Here is a 15,644-nt window from a genome sequence, read left to right on the forward strand (position 1 = left end):
TAGATCTATTATTATAATAATTAATATACTAGTAGTTAGATGATAGATCTAGACTCTAGACGTCTAGACACTGAGACAATATAGCCTCTCTCTCTCTCTCTCTCTTTCTCTCTCTCTATCTCTCTCTTCTATCTCATTTATTCAAAATTTATTGTACCATGGACCATGGAGTTAGTGGAAAAACTGTAGACACCCAGTTAGAAGGTCTGGTGGAGCGCTGTGAGCTTCCCCAGCGGGGTTCGGGGCAGAGACCCGCCGCCAGGCTCTATTTCCGGAACTTCAAACAAAAAATGAATATTCTGAGATATCTGCAGTACATTATCCTGCTATTAAAAATTTAAGTTCAAAAACCTAATCTGTCACTGCCTTGCATGAAGCCTCTTCGCACCTGGTGTCCACTGCTCTGAGGTCCTCCATGATGTAAAGATAAACTAAAGGAACATTTCTTATTCCAGATATAATAAATGATAATGATATGCTAGGACAAATTCAAACAAATCCATCTGTCTAGCGCTATTAGAGCATATAAAGAGCTGCTCAAATCAGCCTGTAATTCCAATGACCTATCAGAATTAAAGTCTCTAACTAACAAGCGTAATTAGACGTAATTATATTATCACTTGAAGGAACGTCTGTAGTTTACAAGATAAAATTTACATAAATTTAGTTGTTCGAAATGTATAAAGATTTCTTAGATAAACTAATAATCCTCAAAAGAAGCTCGTTAGCCGTGTTGAATGTATGGTATACATCTAATCAGTAAAAGTCTAGTAAGACTATCCTATCAATAGTCTAAATCTAGCCCAGATCTTGACAATTTTGTTGAAATGCTGAACAATTTTGCGAAATTACCTTCACCTTCAATGATCCCCGTTCAACATTAGGGCACAAGTCATGATGGCTATCTTTCTCTCTGTCTTTCGCCTTGAACACACAATTATGTGTCACTGGCAGGCCTGTCTATTCTTTGACGTTGTTCTCCCATCACTTTCCCTGTGATGCCTTTTCCAGGGGAAGGTTTTTGCGAGCCCTGGGAACTTTTGCGCTTATTGACTGTGGTCAATAGGTCATCCTGAGGCCCACTTACTATTGTGATCCTATTTCCAACCTCCTCATTTGTTATGCGGTCTTTGTATGTGATACTTAGTAGCCTTCTATAGCATCTCAATGCCATGGATAGGATCCTCCTGCGAAAATACACGTTACAATTATTCTTTGTAATAAACATTTCTTTCACACTCTATAAAAGCAGCTTACACTGACAATACTTCTAAATCTTTAGTTGTCATTGTACCTCTGATAGGCCTATATTCCCTACTCCCCCTCCCCCCCCCCCAGCTTTCACATATTCCATGTCCACTACTAGGGTTTAATGTGCACATATTCCATGTCCACTCCTTGGCTTTAATGTGCACATATTCCATGTCCACTCCTAGGCTTTAATGTGCACAAAGTCCATGTCCACTCCTAGGCTTTAATGTGCACATATTCCATGTCAACTCCTTGGCTTTAATGTGCACATATTCCATGTCAACTCCTTGGCTTAAATGTGCACATATTCCATGTCCACTCCTAGGCTTTAATGTGCATATATTCCATGTCCACTCCTAGGCTTTAATGTGCACATATTCCATGTCCACTCCTTGGCTTTAATGTGCACATATTCCATGTCCACTCCTAGGCTTTAATGTGCACATAGTCCATGTCCACTCCTAGGCTTTAATGTGCACATATTCCATGTCCACTCCTTGGCTTTAATGTGCACATAGTCCATGTCCACTCCTAGGCTTTAATGTGCACATAGTCCATGTCCACTCCAAGGCTTTAATGTGCACATAGTCCATGTCCACTCCTAGGCTTTAATGTGCACATAGTCCATGTCCATTTCTTGGCATTAATGTGCACATATTCCGTGTCCACTCCTAGGCCTTAATGTGCACATAGTCCATGTCCACTCCTAGGCTTTAATGTGCACATAGTCCATGTCCACTCCTAAACTTTAATGTGCACATCTCCTCTACTCGAACCACACAGCATTTTTATTTATGCCAACATTTCAGAGGAAAACAGACGACGTTATCGAGAGCTGCTGTTCTCTACCGATGACTCGCTGGGGGAGAGCATCTCAGGCGTCATTCTGTTTGATGAGACTGCTAGACAGTCGGATAGCTCTGGAAGGTCGTTCATCCAGCTGCTGGAGTCCAAAGGCATTATCCCAGGAATAAAGGTAAGACCCTTTGTATTCATCCAGAGGATATCGACTGATCATTAAAAAAGACAAAACAAAATTGTTCAAAAGCATGGCCAAAAAAAAAACAAACAACACCGTCAACAATATTTGGGAAAAACAAAGAAAGCCCACCCCCCTTTTTTTCCCTACACTTGAAGATTCATTTCACTTGATTAGTGATGAGCAAACTACGGATCAATTCATTTCACTTGATTAGTGATGAGCAAACTACGGATCAATTCATTTCACTTGATTAGTGATGAGCAAACTACGGATCAATTCATTTCACTTGATTAGTGATGAGCAAACTACGGATCAATTCATTTCACTTGATTAGTGATGGGCAAACTACGGATCAATTCATTTCACTTGATTAGTGATGAGCAAACTACGGATCAATTCATTTCACTTGATTAGTGATGAGCAAACTACGGATCAATTCATTTCACTTGATTAGTGATGAGCAAACTACGGATCAATTCATTTCACTTGATTAGTGATGAGCAAACTACGGATCAATTCATTTCACTTGATTAGTGATGAGCAAACTACGGATCAATTCATTTCACTTGATTAGTGATGAGCAAACTACGGATCAATTCATTTCACTTGATTAGTGATGAGCAAACTACGGATCAATTCATTTCACTTGATTAGTGATAAGCAAACTACGGATCAATTCATTTCACTTGATTAGTGATAAGCAAACTACGGATCAATTCATTTCACTTGATTAGTGATAAGCAAACTACGGATCAATTCATTTCACTTGATTAGTGATGAGCAAACTACGGATCAATTCATTTCACTTGATTAGTGATAAGCAAACTACGGATCAATTCATTTCACTTGATTAGTGATGAGCAAACTACGGATCAATTCATTTCACTTGATTAGTGATAAGCAAACTACGGATCAATTCATTTCACTTGATTAGTGATAAGCAAACTACGGATCAATTCATTTCACTTGATTAGTGATGAGCAAACTACGGATCAATTCATTTCACTTGATTAGTGATGAGCAAACTACGGATCAATTCATTTCACTTGATTAGTGATGAGCAAACTACGGATCAATTCATTTCACTTGATTAGTGATGAGCAAACTACGGATCAATTCATTTCACTTGATTAGTGATGAGCAAACTACGGATCAATTCATTTCACTTGATTAGTGATGAGCAAACTACGGATCAATTCATTTCACTTGATTAGTGATGAGCAAACTACGGATCAATTCATTTCACTTGATTAGTGATGAGCAAACTACGGATCAATTCATTTCACTTGATTAGTGATAAGCAAACTACGGATCAATTCATTTCACTTGATTAGTGATAAGCAAACTACGGATCAATTCATTTCACTTGATTAGTGATAAGCAAACTACGGATCAATTCATTTCACTTGATTAGTGATGAGCAAACTACGGATCAATTCATTTCACTTGATTAGTGATGAGCAAACTACGGATCAATTCATTTCACTTGATTAGTGATGAGCAAACTACGGATCAATTCATTTCACTTGATTAGTGATAAGCAAACTACGGATCAATTCATTTCACTTGATTAGTGATGAGCAAACTACGGATCAATTCATTTCACTTGATTAGTGATAAGCAAACTACGGATCAATTCATTTCACTTGATTAGTGATGAGCAAACTACGGATCAATTCATTTCACTTGATTAGTGATGAGCAAACTACGGATCAATTCATTTCACTTGATTAGTGATGAGCAAACTACGGATCAATTCATTTCACTTGATTAGTGATAAGCAAACTACGGATCAATTCATTTCACTTGATTAGTGATGAGCAAACTACGGATCAATTCATTTCACTTGATTAGTGATGAGCAAACTACGGATCAATTCATTTCACTTGATTAGTGATAAGCAAACTACGGATCAATTCATTTCACTTGATTAGTGATGAGCAAACTACGGATCAATTCATTTCACTTGATTAGTGATAAGCAAACTACGGATCAATTCATTTCACTTGATTAGTGATGAGCAAACTACGGATCAATTCATTTCACTTGATTAGTGATGAGCAAACTACGGATCAATTCATTTCACTTGATTAGTGATGAGCAAACTACGGATCAATTCATTTCACTTGATTAGTGATAAGCAAACTACGGATCAATTCATTTCACTTGATTAGTGATGAGCAAAACTACGGATCAATTCATTTCACTTGATTAGTGATGAGCAAACTACGGATCAATTCATTTCACTTGATTAGTGATAAGCAAACTACGGATCAATTCATTTCACTTGATTAGTGATGAGCAAACTACGGATCAATTCATTTCACTTGATTAGTGATGAGCAAACTACGGATCAATTCATTTCACTTGATTAGTGATGAGCAAACTACGGATCAATTCATTTCACTTGATTAGTGATAAGCAAACTACGGATCAATTCATTTCACTTGATTAGTGATGAGCAAACTACGGATCAATTCATTTCACTTGATTAGTGATAAGCAAACTACGGATCAATTCATTTAACTTGATTAGTGATAAGCAAACTACGGATCAATTCATTTCACTTGATTAGTGATAAGCAAACTACGGATCAATTCATTTCACTTGATTAGTGATAAGCAAACTACGGATCAATTCATTTCACTTGATTAGTGATGAGCAAACTACGGATCAATTCATTTCACTTGATTAGTGATAAGCAAACTACGGATCAATTCATTTCACTTGATTAGTGATGAGCAAACTACGGATCAATTCATTTCACTTGATTAGTGATGAGCAAACTACGGATCAATTCATTTCACTTGATTAGTGATGAGCAAACTACGGATCAATTCATTTCACTTGATTAGTGATGAGCAAACTACGGATCAATTCATTTCACTTGATTAGTGATGAGCAAACTACGGATCAATTCATTTCACTTGATTAGTGATGAGCAAACTACGGATCAATTCATTTCACTTGATTAGTGATAAGCAAACTACGGATCAATTCATTTCACTTGATTAGTGATAAGCAAACTACGGATCAATTCATTTCACTTGATTAGTGATGAGCAAACTACGGATCAATTCATTTCACTTGATTAGTGATAAGCAAACTACGGATCAATTCATTTCACTTGATTAGTGATGAGCAAACTACGGATCAATTCATTTCACTTGATTAGTGATAAGCAAACTACGGATCAATTCATTTCACTTGATTAGTGATAAGCAAACTACGGATCAATTCATTTCACTTGATTAGTGATAAGCAAACTACGGATCAATTCATTTCACTTGATTAGTGATGAGCAAACTACGGATCAATTCATTTCACTTGATTAGTGATAAGCAAACTACGGATCAATTCATTTCACTTGATTAGTGATGAGCAAACTACGGATCAATTCATTTCACTTGATTAGTGATAAGCAAACTACGGATCAATTCATTTCACTTGATTAGTGATAAGCAAACTACGGATCAATTCATTTCACTTGATTAGTGATAAGCAAACTACGGATCAATTCATTTCACTTGATTAGTGATGAGCAAACTACGGATCAATTCATTTCACTTGATTAGTGATAAGCAAACTACGGATCAATTCATTTCACTTGATTAGTGATAAGCAAACTACGGATCAATTCATTTCACTTGATTAGTGATGAGCAAACTACGGATCAATTCATTTCACTTGATTAGTGATAAGCAAACTACGGATCAATTCATTTCACTTGATTAGTGATAAGCAAACTACGGATCAATTCATTTCACTTGATTAGTGATGAGCAAACTACGGATCAATTCATTTCACTTGATTAGTGATGAGCAAACTACGGATCAATTCATTTCACTTGATTAGTGATAAGCAAACTACGGATCAATTCATTTCACTTGATTAGTGATAAGCAAACTACGGATCAATTCATTTCACTTGATTAGTGATAAGCAAACTACGGATCAATTCATTTCACTTGATTAGTGATGAGCAAACTACGGATCAATTCATTTCACTTGATTAGTGATAAGCAAACTACGGATCAATTCATTTCACTTGATTAGTGATGAGCAAACTACGGATCAATTCATTTCACTTGATTAGTGATAAGCAAACTACGGATCAATTCATTTCACTTGATTAGTGATAAGCAAACTACGGATCAATTCATTTCACTTGATTAGTGATGAGCAAACTACGGATCAATTCATTTCACTTGATTAGTGATGAGCAAACTACGGATCAATTCATTTCACTTGATTAGTGATAAGCAAACTACGGATCAATTCATTTCACTTGATTAGTGATGAGCAAACTACGGATCAATTCATTTCACTTGATTAGTGATAAGCAAACTACGGATCGATTCATTTCACTTGATTAGTGATAAGCAAACTACGGATCAATTCATTTCACTTGATTAGTGATAAGCAAACTACGGATCGATTCATTTCACTTGATTAGTGATAAGCAAACTACGGATCAATTCATTTCACTTGATTAGTGATGAGCAAACTACGGATCGATTCATTTCACTTGATTAGTGATAAGCAAACTACGGATCGATTCATTTCACTTGATTAGTGATGAGCAAACTACGGATCAATTCATTTCACTTGATTAGTGATGAGCAAACTACGGATCAATTCATTTCACTTGATTAGTGATGAGCAAACTACGGATCAATTCATTTCACTTGATTAGTGATAAGCAAACTACGGATCAATTCATTTCACTTGATTAGTGATGAGCAAACTACGGATCAATTCATTTCACTTGATTAGTGATAAGCAAACTACGGATCGATTCATTTCACTTGATTAGTGATAAGCAAACTACGGATCAATTCATTTCACTTGATTAGTGATAAGCAAACTACGGATCGATTCATTTCACTTGATTAGTGATAAGCAAACTACGGATCAATTCATTTCACTTGATTAGTGATAAGCAAACTACGGATCGATTCATTTCACTTGATTAGTGATGAGCAAACTACGGATCAATTCATTTCACTTGATTAGTGATAAGCAAACTACGGATCAATTCATTTCACTTGATTAGTGATAAGCAAACTACGGATCGATTCATTTCACTTGATTAGTGATAAGCAAACTACGGATCAATTCATTTCACTTGATTAGTGATAAGCAAACTACGGATCAATTCATTTCACTTGATTAGTGATAAGCAAACTACGGATCAATTCATTTCACTTGATTAGTGATAAGCAAACTACGGATCGATTCATTTCACTTGATTAGTGATAAGCAAACTACGGATCGATTCATTTCACTTGATTAGTGATAAGCAAACTACGGATCGATTCATTTCACTTGATTAGTGATGAGCAAACTACGGATCGATTCCGGCCAACACGTCGTTATAGTAAATATATGGCAAGTGACTCAGCGAAGGAATGAAACAATGACACTGGTGTACCAAATGGTGACAAACATGAACAAATACCCACAATCCTCATTCGTTGTACAGTTTTATTTTCAGCTGCTATACCTTGGCAGAGGTGAAGTCAGTATCTAAACAGTCCATCCATATCTCGCGCTGTTTTTTTTTTTTTCAATGCGCATATTCATTAAACATTTCAACACTAAAATATCAAAGAACAAATTTCTAAGTTGATTTAGAATGTCGTGATTTTAAAGGTGACTAGGAGATGAGTACCTTTATAAAAAATAACAACATTAGATCACTATGTCTTAATCGTAACCGTGGTCATTTCTAACGACTATAATATTTCTCGACGTTAACCTTCTAAGAATAATGAAATACTTTATGTATCATCAAACAAAAGAAAATTAAAAGTTGAAGATCTCTTACAAGATTAAGTTTAGAATTTTGTTTTCACAGTAAAAAAATATTATGGCCCGTTTCAATGTTTTCGTTTAGTTTGTAGCCTTAAAAAAGTTTTTTCCCATACCTTTGATAGTTCTTGTACTTCAACAGAGGTCGAAAGATACAAGAAATACATTATTTTTAAATTATCTAGCAGTGTTTTTAGTAAATTAGATTAAGGTTAATCAGTGGTGCGAATGATGGCTCTATCTCTTCGTTCTTGGACAATGAGTTGACGAGGTCAGCTTTACATCTACCATACGTCGCCAGAGAAATGATACAAATACAGAAGATACAGAAAAACTACATGAAAGAAAAGAATAAAAGAAAAGAAAAGAATAAAAGAAAAGAATAAAAGAAAAACAAGCAAAATATTTTTTTCTCTCCAAAAACAAAGCTTATATTAAGTCAAGGAAGAGCGAGTTAATACAAGATTTGTACTAATGAATGATTTGAATCATGTCCAGCACCTTCGATTGCATTATTAATCACACTTTCAAATCTGAATGACTTTTGGCCTCTAGAGACCTAGGGATCAGTTAGCCGCTAGTCTAATGACTGTCTAAACTAGTTCGACCTTTCTAGAACATGAAGATCTATTGAACCTTTCTTGACGTGTCACTTGTCTGTGGATCTTGCCAAGTCAAACAAATAGTTCACCTTCAAAAGCTCTCACGTGTCAACATCTTATGTGAACATTGTAATGCTCTGTCTTTTAAAAAGAAATGTTTTGGTAAGTGGAATTATATCAATTTTTCGGTTACCTGGCAACCGAGCAGCACAAAGCTGTACAAGGGAGTGTCATGAAAATTAAATGAATGAAGATATACTTTACCAATAATCAGGTGTCAATAATTAAAGTAATAGTAAAGTTCCCCTTTCAGACCATGCGGCAGGTGATATTAAAGTCATCTTTTTCTTTGGCCAACGGTTAACGAGCAGGGTGTCATGTGGCCAGCACAACGACCAACCGCTTCACTTTACTCAACTAAAGTCAGGTAGAATTGGGCGGGGGAGACTCACCGGCGCCATAAAAATCCAGAAATTCAAAATCCCAGACTTCTCCGAGATTCGAATCCAGGATTCCAAGTTCGGAAGCAAATCGCTTAACCAGTCAGCCACCGCTCCCCCAAGTGTCAAAGATAAGTCATTGAATTAAAGATTGAGAGAGAAGTCGAAGGATGAGATGGGCAAAAGTTGAGGAATATAGAGATAGAGAGATGGAAAGGCAATTCAAGGTGCCAGACTAAAAGTACCAAACAAAACGCCAGTCTAAAAGTTACCAAACAAAACGCCAGTCTAAAAGTACCGAACAAAACGCCAGACTAAAAATACCAAACAAAACGCCAGTCTAAAAGTACCAAACAAAACGTCAGACTAAAAGTACGAAACAAAACGCCAGACTAAAAAGTACCAAACAAAACGCCACTCTAAAAGTACCAAACAAAACGCGAGACTAAAAGTACCAAACAAAACACCAGACTAAAAGTACCAAACAAAACGCCAGACTAAAAGTACCAAACAAAACGCCAGACTAAAAGTACCAAACAAAACGCCAGTCTAAAAGTATCAAACAAAACGCCAGACTAAAAGTACGAAACAAAACGCCAGACAAAAAGTACCAAACAAAGCGCCAGACTAAAAGTACAAAACAAAGCGCCTCGACAGAAGTATTTAACTTCCCGTTTTACGTAAATATTTTTTAAAACAAATATTCAGTGTAATTTAGAGGATGATGTTCGCGAGTCTCAACTTCGGAAAAACAACAACATCAAAACAATGAAATCACTACTGGTCATAATGTTGATTGTTAAAGTTCTTGGACTATTATTTCTCCCACAGGTAGATAAGGGCGTGGTTCCCTTGGCTGGCACCCACAATGAATGCACCACCACTGGGCTGGACGGCCTGAAAGAGAGATGTGAGGAGTACAAGTCCATGGGCATTCACTTTGCCAAGTGGCGATGTGTGCTGAAGATAACCAAGTTCACGCCATCTTATCAGGTGAGCTCCACATCTCTCGGTGTCTTCCTTAAGTCTGTCTTAGGAAGTGTGTTGGTATTGGCTGAATAGACTCTGATGCAACCAAGACCAAAACCTAAAAATGGGTTGAACGAATGATGAAAGTTAGTTGAAGGAGACGGAAGAAGACTACGGCGTGTTTATTGTATGAAAAGTTGTGTCTTGAAAGTTAAGTTCGGCACTTTGTTATTTCAGTTTGTCTTGGAAGTTAAGTTCGGCACTTTGTTATTTCAGTTTGTCTTGGAAGTTAAGTTCGGCACTTTGTTATTTCAGTTTGTCTTGGAAGTTAAGTTCGGCACTCTGCTATTTCAGTTTGTCTTGGAAGTTAAGTTCGGCACTTTGTTATTTCAGTTTGTCTTGGAAGTTAAGTTCGGCACTTTGTTATTTCAGTTTGTCTTGGAAGTTAAGTTCGCACTTTGTTATTTCAGTTTGTCTTGGAAGTTAAGTTCGGCACTTTGTTATTTCAGTTTGTCTTGGAAGTTAAGTTCGCACTTTGTTATTTCAGTTTTACATTTCTAAGTTGAATAGAAACTTGTTTGTATCTTTAAAACAAAGTCAGGTTTATTTGAGTCAAGTAACAAGTTAAGTAATACGAAAGTGTTAGTTGGACTAGCAGACAGGAGTTACATAATACAACCCAGAGGACAACCAACACCAACTGTTATTCCATTCTTAGTTTTAGATTCTATCTGTATGTTCATAAACCTTCCCGTCTGCGAGCACATTTGGCATATTTAGATGTCAAAACCTAAAAGCGCTATTAAAAATCCAATTTCGAAATTGCAACTCTCTTGCATCAATAATAGATTCAACCTTTAATTTTTAGTCTTCTGAAAGTGAATTCTTGTGTCTTCAAAAAAAAAAAGAAAAATCAGAATTAAAAAAAAAATCATACACAATTTTTAAAACAAGTTTCAGTAAGGCGTAACCTGAACTTGTGAATATTATAAGATTGTCAACTGACAAATCCTAATTCAAACATTCCAACAACACCGAATGACAGTAAAAGAGGTCAGTATTCAAATTCAGAAAGGAAGGTTAGGAACTCTACCCCCCCACTCCCACCTCTGTAAGTCTCCAGGCTATTAAATTCTGTGGCCATTGCTATATCGTACGAAGATGAAATAGTTGTGTATAAAAACCACTTTTCTTTTGTATTTCAATACTTCTACTTTGACAAAGTTACAGAAACAAATGGTTTAGCTAAATGCTTGGAGATATCATCAATATCATCAGTATAATTATCACTACGGGAAAAACCCAACACTTCATAAAGTCATACATCTATAAACAACCGGGGTGGGGGGAGGGTGAAGAGTATTACATCTCAGAGAAAAACAGTTTAATAAAATTCTTGCCTGCAATATTTCGAAAACTAAACACTTCAATAAAATAAAGTCCAACCAACACAACTAAAATAGTCTCGTACTTTCAACATTTTAAATCAAAAAGAGGCTAAAATGACTAAAGCCTCTCATCTGCAAGAGATAAACTGTGTTTTAACAACTAAATCAATATTTGCAGTGGTAAGTAGCATCGATTGAAGGAAAAAAAGTTCATTTGATGTACTGCCCCTGTGTGTCGTATAGTAGCGACTAGGCGAGAGAGTCAGTGAACTACAGAACTATTGATTCCGTGGAAAGTTTGAACATTAGATCTAAATATTTATAAAACTGTATGATGTCCTCAAACACTAGACACAGTGGGTTTATGGATTACATTTTGAGATTCACTGATATTGTGAATGTAATAAAGTCTGCATTTAAGTTTCTATCTATCTTTCTATCTATCTATCTATCTATCTATCTATCTATCTATCTATCTATCTATCTATCTATCTTATCTATCTATCTATCTATCTATCTATCTATCTATCTATCTATCCATCTGACTTCCTGTCCGTCTGTCTGTTTGGTCTGTCTGTCATCGTCATTCATCTATTCACTATTCATCTTTCCATGATCCATCCATGTATTCATCCGACAATAACAAACTGAAGGAGACGGAAGAAGACTACGGCGTGTTTATTGTATGAAAAGTTGTTTGAAAAGTATTATGACCATTTAGTTCATTGATGATTTCATTCGCTCTTGAATACATCTTTGGTCGGCGTGATGGGGGGAGGGAGGGGAGATGGGAGGTGCAAGTGAAAAGGCTGGAGATGGAAAGATATTCTGCACCTACATGTACTGCTGACATTTTAATTATTGGCAAGATAATTATTTAATTTTTTATTTTGTCGTGGGGAATGACATTGATTGCAGTTAGAGAGATAAAATTAGAGAGAGAGAGAGAGAGAGAGAGAAGGGGGGGGGGTAATGAAATAGATAATATTGTGTTTAATGGTTATTGCTCGTGTTATATGGCCGACAGCCAATGTTACAATAAATACATTAAGTAGCTCGTGATTTGAAGTCATATGATAACATTGATTAACATAAGTGTTTATTATTTTAGTATGTAGGTCATATCTGCTTCTAGTTCAATAGTCTAGAAGACGAGGTACACTAAATCTTGGAGCAGGCCATCTTTGTGAGTGAGAGAGTAACATTGTTAGTGAGCATTAGTGAGAGATTGGGTGAGAGTGGTTGAGTGAAAAAGAGAGAGCATTAGTGAGAGAGTTGGTGAGAGTGGTTGCTTGAGTGAAAAAAAAAGAGAGATAGAGAGAGAAAGTGAGTGAGATTTAGAGTGTGTGATTGAAAATTATTACGGTAGAGAGAGAGGGGGACATTGATTGAGACTGAGATAGAGCTAGAGAAAACAGATAAGCGAAAAGCTTTTGCTGGGGGAGACATTAGTAAGCTATTTATGTTTATATTATAATTGTTTTATTTTTGTTACTCATTTAGTAAAAAGAAATCTCATTGGTTGTCGTGTAAATGTTTTCTTTATTAAATACATATCTGTTTGGGATTGGGGGGGGGGGGCTAGTCCATCAAGATTTGAAAACAAAAGTCTCATTTTTTTCGTGTGTGTGTTTTTCAGGCCATGTTAGAGAATGCCAATGTACTGGCCAGGTACGCCAGTATATGTCAGCAAGCTGGACTAGTACCCATCGTAGAACCGGAAGTACTGCCTGACGGTGACCATGACCTAGCTACAGCAAGAAGAGTGAGCAAAAATAATTTTTTTATGTCCACGAATATTACAAACTATTTGAACTGAACGTCCTCAGTACTGCGGACACTTGTTCTGAAACAAAGATAATACTGCAGATACCTATTCTGAAAAGAATTTCTGACCAATTACTTCCAAACTCTAAGATTTAGTAATTCCGAGAGTACTATTAATCTTGAAACATTGATGGCATTAATCCATAATTGATAGCCATTGAAATCGATTGTTTAAAAAACTATAATTTGTATTGTCACTTCAATACTTTAGTTTCCAGTTGACTTATGAAGACACGTTTAAAGTATTTGTTTATTAATATCCACCACAAACATTCTCTGTACTTTGTGCATTGTTTGGTCAGGTCACCGAAGAAGTGTTGGCCTTCCAGTACAAAGCCCTCGCTGACCATCACGTATTCCTTGAGGGGACGCTGCTAAAACCCAACATGGTGACCGCTGGTCAAGGTTTCACTGGGCGAACCAGGTGCTTTACTTCTTTTTGTTTAGTATACTAAGTCGTCCTTTGAATTTTCTCTAGTGACTTCCCACTGAATATGTACAATGACAGAAACCATTTCATTAATTGTTAATCTAATATAAAGAAGACACAAGGGGAGACGATACATTATGTACACTCTTGATGTATCCTGTTGCTAATGACACTTTTAATTAAACAAATTATTGTTTATAGTATTATTAGCACTACCCACCGGCTTTGTTCGTGTATTTGTTCCAATGCTATATATTATTTATTTGCCTATTACACCCTGCAATAGCTCAGAAAATATTTTGGCCGTACCTCCCCCACACTTTTGCATGTTCAATTAAACTGTCCGCATTTCAACAGCACAAGTTTGTCCAGTGTATTCTAGTCTATTTTAGGTTTAATGAAGTGTTCAAACTCTCTTAGGATCGAAGTTATAGATACAGCCTGTTGTTGTTTAGGTTTAATGAAGTGTTCAAACTCTCTTAGGATCGAAGTTATAGATACAGCCTGTTGTTGTTTAGGTTTAATGAAGTGTTCAAACTCTCTTAGGATCGAAGTTATAGATACAGCCTGTTGTTGTTTAGGTTTAATGAAGTGTTCAAACTCTCTTAGGATCGAAGTTATAGATACAGCCTGTTGTTGTTTAGGTTTAATGAAGTGTTCAAACTCTCTTAGGATCGAAGTTATAGATACAGCCTGTTGTTGTTTAGGTTTAATGAAGTGTTCAAACTCTCTTAGGATCGAAGTTATAGATACAGCCTGTTGTTGTTTAGGTTTAATGAAGTGTTCAAACTCTCTTAGGATCGAAGTTATAGATACAGCCTGTTGTTGTTTAGGTTTAATGAAGTGTTCAAACTCTCTTAGGATCGAAGTTATAGATACAGCCTGTTGTTGTTTAGGTTTAATGAAGTGTTCAAACTCTCTTAGGATCGAAGTTATAGATACAGCCTGTTGTTGTTTAGGTTTAATGAAGTGTTCAAACTCTCTTAGGATCGAAGTTATAGATACAGCCTGTTGTTGTTTAGGTTTAATGAAGTGTTCAAACTCTCTTAGGATCGAAGTTATAGATACAGCCTGTTGTTGTTTAGGTTTAATGAAGTGTTCAAACTCTCTTAGGATCGAAGTTATAGATACAGCCTGTTGTTGTTGTTTTAAATAGATGTTTTCAGGCCTAGGACTCAGCTCTTCATAAAGCTTACCTTTTGACTTCAACTTATTTACAATCAAGGGACTAGAGTAGATATTTTTTTAAATAATATAGCATTAACGTTTGTAGAACTAATAAAACCCATTTACCATTTGACTAGCACGGAAGAAATAGCAATGGCCACTGTCCAGGCTTTGTACCGTACAGTTCCAGCTGCAGTAGCAGGCGTCGTATTTCTGTCTGGGGGTCAAGGCGAGGAGAGCGCCACCATCAACCTGAATGCCATCAACAGGGTAAATAGAATATTTGTTTTGTTACTACTAGACATTAAGCTCCAGTTCCTATGTTCTCTAATCAAGCTCTCCAGTTACAAAGCTTCTATCAACTCACTCTGTCAAACTATCTGTCTGGAAAACTTTTTTACACGTTATTTCTCCCACACTCATTCTGGGAACTCGCGAAACACTTTGAAACTTTACACAAATAACAAAACATGAAAAGAAAATCTAATCAGTTATTTAATTATTGGTAATTTTTTTTTTGGTTTGGTATCGAAAAAAGGAAATAAATGGTACTTATTGAGAGATGAAGCTGTAGATAAGGAGTTTTCTGCTAATTACGTGTTGTACATTTGTTGTTATTACCACTTCCCGTTCTCGGATCAAGTTGACATTTTGTAATGTTGATTGTTGATGATAATACATGAATCAATAAAAAATTTATTAACCAATCAATTAATCAATTACTGGTAATTGATTACGTTTGCTTTATATAGAAATAAGAGCACTATTGAGATAT

General features: G+C 36.0%; 1 protein-coding gene across 2 annotated transcripts in view; it reads left to right on the plus strand.

The window, feature by feature from the left end:
* The window catches only part of LOC106075140 (fructose-bisphosphate aldolase-like), a 49,051-nt gene that overhangs the window by 31,954 nt on the left and 1,453 nt on the right, over nt 1–15,644 (plus strand). For both annotated transcript variants that reach the window (XM_056024082.1, XM_056024081.1), the window contains exons 3-7: nt 2,061–2,227; nt 9,920–10,081; nt 13,085–13,210; nt 13,575–13,696; nt 15,007–15,139. In XM_056024082.1, the coding sequence (XP_055880057.1) occupies nt 2,061–2,227; nt 9,920–10,081; nt 13,085–13,210; nt 13,575–13,696; nt 15,007–15,139 (710 nt within the window). The remainder of the gene's footprint in view (nt 1–2,060; nt 2,228–9,919; nt 10,082–13,084; nt 13,211–13,574; nt 13,697–15,006; nt 15,140–15,644) is intronic.

The sequence above is a fragment of the Biomphalaria glabrata genome, chromosome 3 (assembly GCF_947242115.1).
Source record: "Biomphalaria glabrata chromosome 3, xgBioGlab47.1, whole genome shotgun sequence".
NCBI lineage: Eukaryota > Metazoa > Mollusca > Gastropoda > Planorbidae > Biomphalaria > Biomphalaria glabrata.